Source organism: Lepisosteus oculatus, chromosome 12 (genome assembly GCF_040954835.1).
Source record: "Lepisosteus oculatus isolate fLepOcu1 chromosome 12, fLepOcu1.hap2, whole genome shotgun sequence".
Lineage (NCBI taxonomy): Eukaryota > Metazoa > Chordata > Actinopteri > Semionotiformes > Lepisosteidae > Lepisosteus > Lepisosteus oculatus.
In genome coordinates this window covers 4,676,541-4,693,966 of record NC_090707.1, presented here as the reverse complement: position 1 = coordinate 4,693,966, position 17,426 = coordinate 4,676,541, and the positions used below count along the sequence as shown (strand labels likewise).

Below are 17,426 nucleotides of genomic sequence, written 5' to 3'. Positions count from 1 at the left end.
TGGGGTTTTCTGTTGTTTTTTAACACCGATGTGGAAATGTGAATTGTGCGAGATCTTTTAACAGACGAGAAAAGGTCAGTATGGCTATCAAACATGGTCCAATGCAGTGGTTAACACACCCTGGTCCGAGGGGACCTCAGTATCTGCTGGTTTTTATTCCAGATAAGTTCTGAATTCTCAGTTCTAATTAATGCCTGTCATTGATCTTGTTCAGACTTTTGGTTTACTTGGTCACTTGGTTCTGCACTGTCATTTTTCCACCGTTTCACTCGGGAATAGTTGCTCAGGACTTTTACCAAGTTTCAAGTATATTCCAACAAATTCAGTATACAGAACTTTAGGCCGTATCTTTTCAACTGGCTTCCCACTGTTTACTCAGTAACAGCTACTAATAGGTGATCAATTCCAATGTACTGGCGCTGATGACAGTGACACTACATCAAACACTCCCACAATGATTCTCTTTTGCAGATTTCCAGCTGGTTACATTTCAGGCAACACACCTGAGTGAGTTCTGATGCGCAGAAAGTGGTACAGGGTTGATAACAATTGCAAATGCCATTATGTTTCAATAACTGAAAGCCAATTTAATATTAACATTGAACAAAAACAAAAACAAAAATCAAAATCAACCTGGGGTTAAAACCTCAGCTGACACTAGAAGAGACGGAACTAGAAGAGAGTGTTCTTGCTGGACCGGGCTGTACTGAAGAAGTTTCTATACTGGAACACATGATTTGAATTTTAAACTATACTATAAAAATGACCAAATCTCCCTTTAGAATATTGTCTGATTGCGCTTGGTCACATTAAAGTTCCTACCTGACATTAGCATGATGTTTTCTTCAGCTCACAATGTCAATGGAGCTCTAGTCAACAAAGCTAAACTGTCCCAATCTTGCAGGGAAATGTCAAATGTCAAGATGGTTAGTCTATGAGCCTGCTCATTCCCTGTTGCAGAACTTGTCCACACTTCTCACGTTTTGTTATAATTCTATTTCAGAACCTGAAATCTCTATTGTTGGATGCAAATACTGAACTTTGAAATGACTCCTGTGTTCTTAGCCTGATAAAGTGGAACAGGATAAACCTTACCTGACGCAGTGGAGTCACCATCAGGTTTAAATGAATAAATCAGTAAGTACACATTTTTCTGTTCAACACAAAGGCAGCCTCACAATCATTAGACACGATAGATATAAAATATTTTGCTCCTGTAGTTTATTGATTAAAATGTCCAGTGACAGAAATGACATGCAGTCATTCTAGTTCCACAAGCTGTGTAAAACAGGCATCAGTCGAAACTACACATTAAATGCTAGCTTGTTCCTACATGATTCTGCCATGTCTTAACAACAGAATACATCTACACACAAATTCTACAATCATAAAGAACACTGTCCAGGTGAGGTTGACTTTTATATTGCAAATATTCTGTACTCAGTTGTTCATAATTCAGGATAATATACCCTATTGTGAGAAAGCAAGAGATCAAACACAAAGGAACAACCCAAAATATTAGGACCTGCATGTACTGTACCAACATCGCAGCACTGAAGGAAAACTATAAACTCGCAAGACATTTTTATTACTAATAATACTAAATCTCTGCAGTGCCACTGTAGCAGGAAACGTTGATACACAACGACTGAGTCAGGGACAATAGAATCCCAAACTTATTTTGCTAATAAAGGAACTTCTGAAACCTATTATAATTTAAGTGAAAACCATTTTAAAAATTAACTTTGGCTACACCACAACTATGCAACCACATTGCAATAATTGAGGAATAAATTAAATTTACCCAGACACCTATTTCACAGCTATGCACATTTTCATGATAGCAGTAATCATTGCTTTACCAACAGGTAAATTTAGTTTGACATTTTCCTCTTGACTAAAAATAGGAGGAAAATGACATTCTGTAAACATTCAGTCCCAGAAGTCATTCTGAACCACATATTATAAAGCTCAGCTTGTGAGGATTACATATTGACACATATTAAAATAAAAAGATGTGCTGTTGATGTTTAATTTCGAGAACAAAAAACTGAGCTCACCATCATGATGCGTCCACTCCAAACTCATGAGTGGATTCCCTTTCATCTTCCTCCAGTTGCCAGCCATTGGGAATTACAACCCGTGGAGACAGAAGTGAATCCAATGATGGGAAAACCACCATCATTGACAAAAGAAAAAGCTTTTGGAATTTTGCATCACACTGATCAATACAAACATACTGCTCAGATACATCAAAAGCCAGCCTTTATGTTTCAATTTACAAATGAAATGCTCTTCAGAATTTTTTTTAAATCATTTTAACCCCATTATTAATTCTTTTTCTATCAAAAACCATTGAAAATGATTGGACCAATGCTCCCATTTACAAGCAGCCAGCTTGAGGAGTTTGCTCTCTTAATATAATCTGATGGCTATGGTTTATTGAATTAGAGACATATCTAATAATTACAGAGAAATTACTCAATTACTACAGCATTTTTAACATTAATCACTTACTTCAAATTAAGGGTAAAATGTTGAATATACTTGAAGGACAAGTATTTTTATGCAGTAGGAAGGAGGATATGCATCTAGAAATTGCACACTTTTATGATCTTTCAAAATGCAAAAGTGATAACTGTACTTTTAGAAATAAAAAAACATTTTTACACCGCTCAATTTAACTAAACAATTGCCTCCAGTGAAGTTTTCTATCCATTATTCCATTTCAAGATTAAGGAGCAGGGTGTAACATTTTAGGTCAAATTTAAATTCCCAACCCGCATCTGAGATTCAGTGCAGGGTTTAACAAAACAGGAAAGCTTATAGGGGAAAACGTGAGGAGTCATGATGACTTCAAAGCCCACATTGAAACTTGCAACAATCATGCAGCTCCTAGGGCCAGGACTAGCTGCAGCGTAGACATGAGTTTCACCAGAGCTACAGAACAGAGCAAAGTCTGAACAAATCAGAGGCCATTCGGCCCATCTAGCCCTGTTGATATTTAGCAGCTAATCCAGGGATCAGATCCGAGGATCTCATCCAGTTGGCTCCTGAAAGATGCCAGGGTAGTGGCTTCAACAACATGGCTGGGCTGCTTGTTCCAGACTCCCTCTATCCTTTACGTAAGGAAGGGACACTGTTTTTGGTCCTAAACGTACTCGTTTCCCCTTGTCTTCCACAGCTATGTGGCACTGATCCTGGAAGCACAGGCCAACAGGTGAAGCTGCACTCTGGACAGGAGGCCAGTCGATCACAGGTCACTTGTGCACACACTGACAGCTCAGGGACCAGCTGACCAAGACAGTATGTCTTCTGAGGGTGAGCAGGAACTGGAACATCCAAAAACCCAGTCCAAAACTGGGCCCAGCACCCAAGAGCAGTGAGGCAGCAGATCTAATCTCCACAACACTGTGCTGCTGACATCAAAACATTCTCAACAAGAGACTTTTTCAAGGGGGCAGGATGAGGACTATTATCGCGAGTTTGAAGTGCAGTAAATTACATGAAATAAAAAATGGGATTTTATGAGGTCAATAGTATACAGCGTCTTTTTAATTTTCCAGTTTTGTTCAATTTTTGTATTTTGTACGAAAGAAAATTGCTTTTTCGCATTTCAGAGATAAATCTTCCAACGGAGCTCAGGTTACGACTTAAGACATATCCATGATACCTTCTGCGTATTTCTTGCATATTTTATTAGAATGGTTTAATTAGAACTCACAGCATATGCCAAGGCCTATCTGGCATGAAAAACCTTCAGGTATTGTAGACAAACAGTTTGATATGATTTATCAATTGCCACTTTCAGTAAAGTTAAATAAATAGCTCCATGGTTTAATTTCCCGGATTAAATAAATTCAGTCATAAACAAAAGAAAAAAACTCCTTTGTTATGGGCAGACTTTAGACCAGGTCTGGTCAGGGCTCTGCCCTGAAAATGTACATGATTTGTTGTGGTTCTAAGCAAAAGTAAGATTTCCAATGCATATACTGTAACTCTCATTACGAACTGTGGAGACTCCTACTATGGAACATACATTTCCATAACATTTAAGTCACCAATTTCTCCTTTCAAGTTGTTCCAAGGCTCCTTAGGAAGTCACTATCTGAGCATGAAGATGATGCGGTATTTGGCAGAACCTTTATTTTGTTCCTGAGAGGTATCAGTTTTCTCCAGCCACTTCAGCGTCCCAGGTGTTTCAAGCAGCTTTCGTCTTACACATTGTAGTCGGGAGCTTTTCCTTGAGGCTGCCTCAGTCTTATCTGCAGCGTTGTGAAAGCTCCCACTGTCACATGAAATAAGATCTGCCACATGTTTCGCAGTTCATACAAGTACATGTTGCACAGGCAGATTAAAGCAAAGGCCAGGAAAGATTTGATGTTCCTCCATACAGTGCAGTAGGCAAAGAGGTAACACTGAAAAGAGAGTAAATTAATTAGCACTTTATAGCCAGAGTAATGACTGTTCTCAAATATCACAAACTGTATCATGGTGTTGAAATGGCCTGCAACCATTTTTAAACCATAAATGCAAATACATGATTCTGAAATTACAGCCTGTTTAATCCAACTTGTGTCTTTACGTATTGCAATTCTGAAGACTGCTCATCCTGTCCATGATTTCCACGATTCTTACAATTTATCAGAGAGGTATGGAGGATTTTCTTACTTCCTAGCTAAGGGATGTTGTATAATTCTGAACTACATCAGACGTAAAAAAAAGGAAAATAAATTCTGCCTTTAATCCCAAAACATACATAAAACTGGGATTCAAGCCAGATGGAGAAAGAGTAAGGAGAAATTGCAATACTTAAGATTTAAGTGCAATATGTGAGTTATTCTCCTGTCAATACTTTATTTTCAATACTTTTGGCAGCCTTTACTAACCTGATATAAACAGGCAGTACTTCCAAGGAAAAAGGCAACAACATAATTAAAGTCTTCATCCTCATTCTGTAAATTAGAAAAAAACAGAACACTTAATATTTCACATGAAAAAAATGATTAGCCACCATTTTAAGTATTATATGACTTTCTTAAAGATTTGTATTCAATTTATATTAAAAGTCATAAACTACCATCATAAAATTGCAGTATTTTAAAAAAACTTTGCTCTTTAAAAATGTAATAATTAAAATCTTATAAGAGGGTTAATATTTAAAGAAAACAATTCACACCAAAGCTTTAAGTGATCTGTACCATGTTCAGAGGTCCAGTCATTCAGTTATAATCTTTGTTAAAGGTTTTGGAATTTGATTAATCTTATAGTTATTACACATGGACACTCTTGATTTTAAGTAAAATAAGTAAAAAGTAAAATCATAAAATTGATACCAACACATACTTTTTGTCTCAAGCACCTGGCTAATATTTGCTTAGCAGATGCTCTTATCAAGGTTGAAGAACATAACAGAACCAATATCCTCAAACTAATCTGCTCCAGTTTTCTTTGCCGGGATAGATTCTGTTGACCTACACTAAAAATGAAAACATTTAATCTGATTTTTAACTTTCGTCTCAGTAGCCTGGAAATTAAGTCATTACATTTCAGAATTTTAAAAGTGAAAATAAACCTTTAATTGCTCTGTCTGTGGTTCAACATGCACATTTGTATAACAGAAAATAGGGAGGTAAAGATTACATTAGAATCATTTATTTTCATTCATACTGCTTTACTTAAATTGAATGTGATGGACCCATCATCAATGCACAATACCTGCAATATACTTTCTATGGCATGAACTCCGCGGATTAAATTTAGACCCCCACAGAGAAGGCTTAGTAAACAAGAGACAATTCCAGCCAACGTCACAGGCTCAAGCATTTGGTTGGGAGCTACAACAGAAACAAATTGTAAAAATTAGTTTATCATTTCAGATACTTGCAATTCTGAACTACAGAGTATGTACATTTAGACATCTACTACTTTTAAATATAACCATGGGCAAAATATAGCCAGAGAAATATATTAAGTGGGGCAGCGATCAGCTATTTTTCACAGGCCAGTCATAAAGAGGATACTGTCCTCGAAATGAACCTAGGTTCTTCCTCAAAACATACTGGAACTCATATTGGCCATTTTCAAACCATCTGCCTACTGCTCAAGTCAGAAAACTGCTTACATTTTTAAAAACCCGCTTCACTAAAATCAAGACAATGCACGCTTTCAAAGAAAGGACTAAAAGTCTATAGACCCTCAATGTAAAGAAAAAAACGCCTTTATTCAACGCTATCTAGTGCTAATGCACTTATTGCGTGTAAAGGACAAAGTGCTCACAGTTCCCCTCTGACACGGCCCAGTTCTGTCTGCAGCCGAGAGAGGTGTGTGACAAAGTGTGAAAAGAAAGTTTGCTCCGGTCTGCACCACATGTGGGGACAAAGGCTCCAGCACACTATTTAAATCATTCTGCCTGGGTCAGTGGAGTGTGAAGGAAGGGGCTAACACTGAAGTCAATGAAGCAGAAAGTCAATGCAGAGTGGGGCGCACCAACTCAAACTAGGGGTACGCAAGGCAATGAGAAATACATGCAAAGACGTACTTGTCGGTTTGTAAAGAATCGTTTTTTAAAGAAAAAAGTTAAAACTGCAAGAGGTTTTGATGGTCTCAAATCAATTTACCTTGTTATTTAGCACTACAGTAAAACAATATGGCAGGATATGAAAAGAACCACAGTTAGAATTAAGAAAGAGTCTAAAGTATCTTCACTATATGAAACCACGACACACAAACAAATGCCACTGTTAACAGTCTTGTAATAAAACATTGAACTGGAGTTCTATGGAATGGATGTTCATTGTAAAAAAACAATTGATATCTTTAGCATAATAAAGCTTTGATTATTTGTACATCCAGCCAAATTTCCTTTAGCCTCAGAACTTAAATGACATTTTAGTGAGAAAGATGTATCTGCTTCTAACCAAGGAACCTGACTGGGCATTTGCAGAAATAAAACTACTGTGCTGAATTGGTGTATAATAGCACTACCTAATTACACAAATATTAGCCAGAGCTGAAAATAAATAAGTCAGAATGCTGCTAAAGCAATAAATAGTTTTGTGATAGGCGTGTATACAAAGATATGTTTCTAAAGTAGAGAAGGAGAAAACTCTTTTTCAAAAGATGCTATGTTTCTATTTAACCACACAGGGGCAGTACAAACTAGTACAGACACATGAAAATGCCTGTGCTTATAGTAATCAATGTTACACAGAACCATATGTTGTAATCACAGAAGATGAAAAAGGAAGAAATGCCACTTATACATATGCTTTGCCCAAGCACTTATATCTACAATATTTAGAATTAACTGGCTTGCCAGTGTTCCAGCAGCAGTTTACATAAAGCTTTTATCAGTTGCATTGCAGACTGCACTGCATTTTGTACAAAGGAATACTAGGTTTGAACATTTTAAACTGAATGAATGGTGACTGAAAATAGTCAAAAAGCTCATGATTTATGAGGGAATAATTTAATTGTATTCATGCCAGAATTATAATAAATAAATGTTTCTAACTAGTTAATCAGATCATGAACAGAATCAATTGAATCTTGTGCCTGCGTTATGATATTTCACCGCTGCCATCCTGACAAAATACTTAATCACAGAAACATATGTAGGGCTAAGCTGTAGAAGGTGTGCCTTTTTGCAGATATATGCCAAGTTTAAACTTTCACCATTTTGGTTGAAAAAGATATACTATTATGGTCATGTTTCATTTAGCAAACACCTTGGCATTTACAGAGCATTCAGCAACAAGAACAAAATGGCACAAATCCTATGTGTAAGTACTTACACCTAAATGCCAAGATAATTATTAAGAAAATACAAGAAATACAAATAATTGCATTAGAATATGATCATGATGTGTTTGAACTCCATGAAAAGTGGTTAATGGAAAGAGATGATGACCATTACAACATTAGTGGAGACAAAGCACACAGAAGAGACAGGAAAGATGACAGAGGGGAATAAGCGGCATTATTAATAAAAAAGTATTCAGGCACAGAAATGGAACATATATGAATCAAAGGTCTCAGAATCTATGCAAAGACTGCAGAAAGCATAGTGTTAGGCATATACGATAGACAACATAATTCAGATATAAATTCTAATGTGGTTTTCTGTAATAAAAATAATCAATAGGAAGGTATCTGTACGGGAGATTTTGCTTTTCCTCACACAGATCATGAAAAACACCAGGGATATCACAGCAGAAACAGAAATAGTAAACATGGCTAACAATTACTTTCTTACTCAAATTATCTAAACGCATACTAGAGGGATTGCTAGTATTGACTGTTTTCATACAATCAAGACAGAGTGAAAAAGTGGCGAGAGACTCATTAGGCAAGTGCGATCATAAAATGATATGCTGTGAAGTGTATTTGGAAACAATACAGGTGTAGTGCAAAACATATGTTTACAACTTTAGCAATGCATCTGATGATGATAGGACATAAAAGAAGTAGATTGAAATTAGATAAAATTGGTAGAAAACTGATTCGTTTAAAGATATTCTCCTTTAAGCAAAGAACATATTTATACTATGAGTAACAAAATCAGCTGTGAGAATGCAGTATCTAAAATGCTTTAATAGATCAATTAAGAAAAATACAAGGAGAGAGAAACCTTTTTTAAAAAGGACAGGGTCCACAGTTAAAGAGAGTACAATGAATTGCAAACAGTAGGCCATAACAAAAAAGATTAAATATCACAATGGAGTCTAAAAAAAATTATAGGATATGGTTAATATTTCACACAGGTGTTATCAAGGAAGAAATCAAACACATGCCTCAGCTGAGCAAAGCCAAAGTACTACATTAAAAAGTAGTAGCAAAAAAGAGGTAGGAGTGTTGTTGGTATTCGAAACACAAACAAATCTGGAGGACCTGATGGTATTCTACCAACTGTGCTTGAAGAGAGAAGAGATGCTGTTCATAGACTGTTAAACTCTCCAGCACTTACTCCAGACACTTTATACAGAACATTAATAATGCAGTGCCAACGGTATCCCAAAACATTAGACCACTTAATTATTGATAAAGATGTGTTTGTTGGTAAACACAACTGAAACAGACCAACTGTATGCTAACAGAATTTGAGGGAATAGACAACATTAAGAAAAGTCTTGTTTAACTTGAAAGTTCTTCAATCAAGCAATAGTATTAATGAATATGAAGTTCAGTAAATGACACTGTATATTTAGAATCCTCCGAATGCTTTCAATTAAGTTCCTCATTATGATTTATTTTCAATTTGCAGAAAGTAAGCATTCATGGAAATGTTTCTTTGGATTGAGAACTGATTAATGGACAGAAAACAGAGTAAAGATAGCCTGAATGCTAAAATGACAGTGATGTAATTAGCGGAGTACCACAGGAATCTGTATTAGGAATACAGCTTACTTTATTCCATAGATGATATAAAAGTAGGAGTATTAGCCGCAAACACCAGGTAAGAGCAAAGTGTGGCATGCAGGTAGCAAAAGCAAACTATAAGATGGGAAACACCAAACTTGAAGAAGCTATTTATGAAAAATAATGTCAGAGATGTTTATCTTTAAAGAAATTTTCAAAGATATTTTTTTATACATCATTTACATCATCCAGACCAGGGGTATGAAACCCAGGATCTTGTCTCTTCTGGTTTTTGTTCCAACCTGAGTAGTCAATTAAACAATTAACCTAATTATTTTCTAAATTAGACACAAAAAGGATTTCCTATAAAGAATTTTAATTTTAAAAGACATTCACTTAATTAAAACTAATAACCTATAAATTAACCTTGGAGCCTTGTTAGAAGTATCATAACTGTGCAGTGAATTAAATAATTAAACCAACGATGTTGAAACTGAGTTTAATAGCCCTGTTCTAAACACTGTGGGGAAGATATAACATTTCTGTATGCTTTTTTTAAGTTGAGGTTCCACAAAGCACTAGCAAGGCCTAATTAAGAATAGCGTGTACAATTTAGGTCACCTCATTACAAAAAAATATATAAGTGCTCTGGAATCTGTCCAGAGAAGAGAGGCCAGATACATTTTCAGGTTAAAAGGAATATCCTACTCTGACAGGATAAAAGAACCAAAGGCTTGTACAGAGAAGAATACGAGGGGATCCAATTATAGTACTCAGAATTCTTAAAACCAACGAGAAAGTCAACCAAATGGACTACCTCAGGATCAGCAGGGAAACACAAGCCACAGGACACAAGTGACCATTAATGTAGAGTGCATTTAAAATAGAGAACAGGGGGTACTTTCAAAAGAAGAGGGTTGAGAGAATCTTGAACAAGCTGCCCAGCTATGCCATAACAACTGACCTGGCTTCCTTAAATAAATAGCTGGATGAAGTCTTTGGATCAATTATCTACTAGCAACCAAAAAAGCGAGAGCAATGAATGCCCTCCTCTGGTTTGTGATCTTTATGCTCTCTCTCCGATTATTTTTCTAGATGCAGGAGTTCTCATTGATCACTGGTTGCTTATTCCAGACAACAAAGACTCAATTATTTTTCACATTTAGTACCGTTAGAAACCTGCTTCTTCACTGATGGGGAAAAGTCAGATCTAGTTACAATATTAAACTAATTAGAAACAGCCGTGAAGCTTTTTTAAAATAAGCTCTTACCTATGCCCTTGTATATGGAAGAGGAGGGGTGTGAAAAGCCATTCACTGTTCCCACATCAGCAGCTGAGAGCTGGTAAGGTGGTCGGAGCTTGATTTCCGTTTGCATGTCAGCAAGGTTCATCTTTGTCGACAAAGATCGAGGGCTGTTATACCGCTGTTTGGTCTTCTGTATGAAATTATCTTTTGTGGGAAAGAAGAAGCATCAGATATTTTCGAAAAACAAAAACACGGAAAATTAGCACAGTTTGTCCGGTGTTTGGGTTTGCTAGCCATTTCTCAAAACTAGGAGTGAGACAAAGCAGAAAAACAGACATGCTTGTAGAGGTTCGAGAGGGGAGCTGCATCAGCGTGGGCTGCCTGCAAAGGAACATGTCAAGGACAGTCCGTGCTGAAAAACTGAACGGAGAAACGGCACTTTGGCTGTCCAGCCTTCATGAAGCATTTGTACCTTAATTTGAATGAATTGATCGAAACTGTCCTGGATCTGCTGTTTCAATCATAAATATAAGAAACACAAGAACTACCGTTTACATGTAGGGCACTCACCAAATTCGATGAAGGAATATGGGCGAACGGCGCTGTTTATTCGCTTTGTATCATAAGAAACAATAAACTCCCTTTGTAGCTCATCCAGGAAGCAGAATGCCAGGACATTGGGGTAATTCTCCGTGCATACCATCATATACCCAACTCCTAAAGAGCTCGTAAAGCTACAGCACAAAGAAAGACAAAGGGAAATAATACACTTAAAAGCACTGGAGGGCATGAGAACTGTGATAATGAGAAATCTGGGCTCTCGTCATATTTTCAGGGGTTTATCCTGTCACTGTGAGGCAGCAGTTCTGTATTAATTTGATACCAATACAAATTCCACACAGATAAAAGCATCAGAGAATTGTGGGAAGCTTTCTTGAGACAAAATAAAACCAACCCTAGATGCTTATCCATAAATCTTGACAGTAAGTCTCATTTAGAGCACTGGGATTACTGTTGCAGTAAGTAACAAGGCAGGGATATTCCAGTAAGACATGTTAAAGGCAATGCTGCCCAAAAACTGTAAAAATAGGATTTTTTGTAACTTCAACATATTCAATTCAAGGCTGTTCACAAGACTTCAGCTTGCAAATTGAGCAATGTGGGAGTCAATTCCCTATCACTAGATAGAACGTTAAGGTTTTCGATTCTTAAAGATTTTAAAAAAGAGAAACAAAGTACACTGGGAAAAAAAATCCAGATAAACAAGTCATTCAACATAACCACCTCAATTAGATGTCACGCTACAACCCATTTTCTGTTTGTTTAAAATTACATTCAAGTCATTTTGAAAGGCAATGGATTCTATTAGGAAAACAGGTTCTATTAGGAAAAGAAGGCAAATTATCTGGGAGGCTTTCAATAACATCCGAAAAAAAAGGAGGAGGAACACAAACACTTTAGACTAGGGAATAGGAGATCAGTGCAATGCTCTTATCTACATACAGCGTCTTACAGATTTATTCTTGAAATAGTACCAAAAAACATCATATTGCCTTGCTTGAAAAATTTTAACAATGGTATACTAAATCTGTAATAGCAGATAGCAGAGCATAGTCATATTTGTCATACATAATGAACCAAATAACAGAAAACATGAGGGTCACATTTAATCACACCTCTAAGTACCCTTTAAACAAATTCCTAAAAAACAAAAAGCAAGCCTACAACAGAATTCCACTCTTTGGAAATTCACTGGAAACCTCCTATTTGCCTGCATCATCATGGCTAAGGTCAAAGAGCTCTCCGTTCTCAGGATACTTAAACCACCATTCGACATTGCCTGCGTGAATGTGCTGGAAGGAAGAAACCTCTTCTGAGCATAAACCACAAAAAGAGGCAATTCAAATTTGCCAAACTACATCTGAATAATAATTGAAACTCTGTCTAGTTGTCAAGAAATGATCTTTCTGGACATGCTCATCAGCATTTTGTTTGGCAAAAAAAAAAGATTAAGCTAATGATGAAAAAATGCATGTTTGTTGTAAAATATGGTGTTGGTTCTATTATGCATATATACATTCTGAAGCCTTGGTTAAAATAAAAGAAATCAAAAACTGTACAGTCCAGTAAAATAATGATCCGACGCGCATGTCAAAATCACCAAAGATATGGTTAACTGCACACAAAAAAGAAATGGTCTTGACTGCAAATTCCAATCGTCAGACGCCAATCCGATTAAAACATTCATGGTTTAAACTCAAGATAGCCACAAATGGAAGTCAAAGTGCTAGAAGACCATAGAGCAATTCCACCTGGAGGAATGGTAGAAATATCCCTGTTCAAAACCTCACAGCAAACTATCCTGTCAGTGTAATCCCTGCCAGAGGAGGATTTAGAAAAAAAAAATACTGCACGGGTGTGAATGACTGTGACCTTCATGTTTTCGGTTAAGTTTGACAATTTAACTCTGCAAATGTGCAATGCTATTAAAACAGCCGTATGTATGAAGAACGTTAGAATAATTCTGGAGGGCACTGCATGTACAGTACGGTGTTTTACTGAATTTGTTAAACACCATTATTTATAAAAAATAACGAGCTTCGTAATATTACTCCTCCATGGCGGTGACAGGAAAGATGAAAAAAACTATTTGTGGAAGCGCTGTAATGTCAACTTGGAGGAATGTAACAGATCCATAACTCATTCACAGCATAAGGAAGAGAGGGGTTTGTTCTTTTATTCCTTTTATAAAGGTCAAGTGATGATGGAACAGCAAATGTCAGAACTTAAGAAGTGAAACACCAAAGTGGTCCCAGAGGTAACATGCATCTGAGTTAAAAATCCTCAAAAGAGATGCACCTAAACCTTCTGGAGATTAACAGATAACTTGAAAACTCTTTTTGATGGTTTACTGTTCACCTCAACTCAAACATCTTTTAATACAATGTTTGCCCTGGGAGAAGTGAAATGTGAGACAAAAAGATACTGATGATTTCAAAGCTACTGGTATAAAAAAACATGAAAGATATATCACCTAAATATGCTTGTACACTCGGGAAAGGGAAAATGTTGGGTCGGACACTTACTTTATGTTGTATTGTCCAGTTTTCAATGTACACCTGTCAGGAAATTGACTTAATTTTTTGGAGAGGCTCTTAAGGTATTTCTTACTTTCCTGAACTCCTTTGTCCTGCTCATAATCTGTGGAAGCAGACAGGGGGAGCCCATCTCTCACCCGGACCACGGACGCAAACAGAACCATGGACATCTTAAAATGCGCTTGCTGGAAACCTGCGAAAGTCAACGGTGAGAAGTGTTGGTAAATCTATTAGGCCTTTAATCTCAATGCAGAAAGCGATTATACTACAATTAAATCAATTTAAAAAAACAGTTTAATGACTGTTGACACTAACGTAGACAATCATTAGCATTAGCAAACATTTTATTTCTTCATCCTGTTTTTTAGGTTCAAACATGATTTGCCTTTACGTAAGAAAAAGAGAAAACGACGGACTGAAGTAAAAGCACAGGCTATACACTTTATTCAATATCAAGAAGGCTGCAATAACCTTTGCTGCTGTTAACCTAACTGTAGGCTAAATGGATTTGAAGACACACTTCCAATATAATAAGAATAACTGTCTCCCGACTAGCCAAGAAAGTACATTTCAATGAAGCAGATTCAATCAAGCCTAGCAATACATGAACATTCACATTACAAGATTAAAGTACAACGCACAAGCACAAAATATCTTTCGGGAAGAAAAGTGATATACAAACGCCAGCGGTTATTTTTCATTCTAAGAGTCTGCACCGAACCTAGAATACCGTTTTGCAAAAAAAAAAAAAGAAACGAGAGCCTGTGACATTATTACAAGTCAGAGCTTGGAGAGGGGGTTGGAACAGCACCTTCCGAGCTGAACAACCCTGTAAAATGCAGGGCAGCTGGAGGAGCCCGAACCCATTAGACTAACCACCACCCTGTGGGATGACATTAAAAGAAACCCGACCTGCCGAGGGAAGAAAGAGTTTTACACATTCACGCTTGGATTTCTGCACCCTTGTGGTCTTCCCATTGACTCTTAAGTCCATTTTTGTTTCCCAGTCTATAACCCCCCAGAATGAAACTCGTCGCGGGGTGAAGGCAGACACGAAACAAACCGTTTTGATACCAGCAGGTATAAAACACCTGCTCTCCAGCCCTCTTCTCAGGAACTCCTCGCTCCTTCAGATACAGTCCAACAAATACACCATTATCTGCACACGTGTATGTCTGTTTTTATTCTTGTACGTGCAGGAATTTATTTTGATTTGTTTTACATAATGAAAGGTGGATTATAATTAATCCACATGCCATTCATAAAAAAATATATTTTGTTGCTAAAAAAGGGTCATTCATATTGTGGCGACCTTCTGGAAATAATCGAACCCCTGACAAACAGATAACAGCCATGAGACTTTTTCTCAAGGTTTGCCCTCCCACTAACAGTAATACAACCCCACACACGCAGGACGTTGGCTCCAACACATCTGTTAATTAAAAGCTATTGCCACTTGATTTCTGATTGCAGAATGGAAAGCACCTGACAACGAATTAAGAAGACATTTAAGACAATCCCACTCCAGTCAAAAGGCAACTGAATCCAAGCTTCCCCTTCAAAACAAATATCTCCAAGCACCGCGAGGATGAACAGAGGTTAACTCGTCCTCCCGGGAGCACTTGCCAAACACAAAACTGCAAGCATCGGGGAAAAAAGGGATCACAAAGTGCCTGGCGGGAATGAGAATAAAGCATTCCTTAAATGCCTGCCAATCACGCTGCAACCTAAGAATAAAAGAAAACCTGTGTGGCACAGACAGGATAAGACAGTACTGTAAGTAAATGCCTACCCACTTTTCTTGCATCTCATTTCCTATGTCCTATGGACATTACCGGCCTGCTTGTCAAGCTGTTCTCCACAATCAATACGCTTGGTTGAGAAACCAGGACTGACTGTAAAATGACTGTAAGACACAAATACTTTCAGGGTAGGACATCAAGGAATGATGACCCCGGCAATATAGCAGTCTGTTCAATGTATTGCTTATTTCCGCAATTATCCTGATGGAATACTGCACTTCATCAAGAAGATGTCTTCGCTGCGGATCGTTAGTCTGATCGGGGCCCTGGGAAAATCTGTAACCCTGGAGAGCTTCTGAAAGAGAGTCCCGGCGCCCTGCAGGTAACGTCCTAGCACGGCCACACCGAGAACACACCACCGTGAGCCGGCGGCCGTGGAGCCCGCGGAACCGCAACGCCAGGCACGGATGAAATAAAACCGCAAGGCTGAGTTTTGTGGGGAGCTCTTCAGCGGTGCGTCGTGAAAGGGCTCATCAAACAGCCGTGCCAACGTCTGCAGAACGAGTGTGCGCGACCACAGCTCTCGACAGGCAGGGCAGGCGCGGACATCGCCGGGCACTCCGCACGCCTTTACAGGCGAAATGAAAACGGGGAAATAAGGGTTTCATCTAATGCTCACGGAAGCTGTGGTTGGGGGTGTGAAAAAAAATGGCCTTAACACCTTAACATTTCATTTCTGAAAACTCAAGACTGCTTGTAACGCTTACCATAGGGACAGCATGAACTAACACAAAACCACTTCTCCGCGTTATTGATGTGAAGGCGATCATTAGGGGCGACGCCTGGATGGCTGAGTTGCAAGAAGATTAATTTACTGTAACAAATCCGTTTTTACACCCATCGTCCTCTTTTACCGACATTTATAATTTTGCATCATGGGCATAATTCGCCACAGCAACGCCTTACGATACGCAGGTTTACCTGACGAAGGCAGTCGACAGGCATACCGAGTCACAGGACAAACCTCAGATCCCCGCTGACAAACAGCTGGACTGGACGTAGCCTGCAGCTGTAACGGTATCGCCTTTCTAAAATAAAATCGACTCTCGGCAGCAAGACATAAGGGAACCGAATTCCATAAATTAAAAAAAAAACATGAATGCATTTCTGTAATAGCTTTAGTAACGAGCGTAACATTAACAGATCAAATGCACTCGTCTCCCTCAATCCCCGAACCCGCCTCCCTCTATACCCACTTACTGCAGTGCAGTCATTCCTGGGAACGGCCATCTGATGAAAAAGAGATAGACCTTAAATGTTATTTTTTTCAGTTCCCTGGCAGAAACACAGCGCTCGGAAAGAGATCTCTAAAATCAAGAGGCTTTTCTCGCCGCCGGGTTTATTAAACTCCGCGCAAAGAAGCAGGCCCACGAGCGACAAACCGTGCAAAAGCGTGAGTGAATTTCATCAGTATGCTGACCTGAAACGGACCATGCGTTAAACGGCTGCTGATGAAAAGCCTTTTCGCGAAATTCTTTTTTTTTTTCTCCCCGAGTCACATTTCATCCATGTTCGCCTTCCTCATTCAACGGCGGGGCGAATATGTTTACGTGGCCCCTTCGCGTTGCATTGTGGGTGCCCGGCCGCGGCTCACGCTGCGCCTCGCGCCTGTGTGCTTCACCTGCACAGGTTAGTAAAATCAGCGCTACTGATGTTTGCTCGTTTTTTTTTTTTTTTTTTTTAGATGAGTAAGTAGGCCTAAGTGATAAATATTAAATATTTGCATCAACTGAAATCAAGTAATAGAGCATAAAAAAACACTAACAAAGTCTACAAACCCGAGATGAATCGGTTTAACAAATAATTTAACTCAATGTCCTGGACATCGTTCCTTTGTACAGGAATGTGTAGCTAAGCTGCTATTATTACACGGGAGCTGAAGGGTTGGTTGCAGTTTACTAGTGATTTTTTTTCTCCCA

General features: G+C 38.2%; 1 protein-coding gene across 4 annotated transcripts; it reads right to left on the bottom strand.

The window, feature by feature from the left end:
• Positions 1-1,204: 1,204 nt before the first annotated feature.
• sec22a (SEC22 homolog A, vesicle trafficking protein) lies at positions 1,205-17,044 on the bottom strand. Of its 4 annotated transcripts, none has more exons than XM_015358454.2 (7): positions 16,928-17,044; positions 13,694-13,898; positions 11,178-11,341; positions 10,632-10,811; positions 5,719-5,837; positions 4,890-4,955; positions 1,205-4,418 (listed from the first exon to the last, which is right to left on the bottom strand). In XM_015358454.2, the coding sequence occupies exons 2-7, from the start codon at positions 13,873-13,875 to the stop codon at positions 4,218-4,220; spliced, it is 912 nt and encodes a 303-aa protein (XP_015213940.1). In that variant the 5' UTR covers positions 13,876-13,898; positions 16,928-17,044; the 3' UTR covers positions 1,205-4,217. The 4 variants fall into 4 exon arrangements, with proteins under 4 accessions (XP_015213940.1, XP_015213939.2, XP_069052803.1 ...); XM_015358453.2 differs by having other exon boundaries at positions 16,939-17,044; XM_069196702.1 differs by lacking the exon at positions 16,928-17,044 and adding an exon at positions 16,708-16,775.
• Positions 17,045-17,426: the final 382 nt, after the last annotated feature.

Bases quoted from the DNA above. Each gene is read 5' to 3' on its own strand.
- sec22a (XM_015358454.2), bottom strand. From the start codon at position 13,875: ATGTCCATGGTTCTGTTTGCGTCCGTGGTCCGGGTGAGAGATGGGCTC. The intron at 11,342-13,693 runs GTAAGTGTCCGA...TTTGTGCTGTAG, and splicing joins ACTGGACAATACAACATAAA to CTTTACGAGCTCTTTAGGAG. The intron at 5,838-10,631 runs GTAAGAGCTTAT...TTTCTGTTGTAG, and splicing joins TTCCATATACAAGGGCATAG to CTCCCAACCAAATGCTTGAG.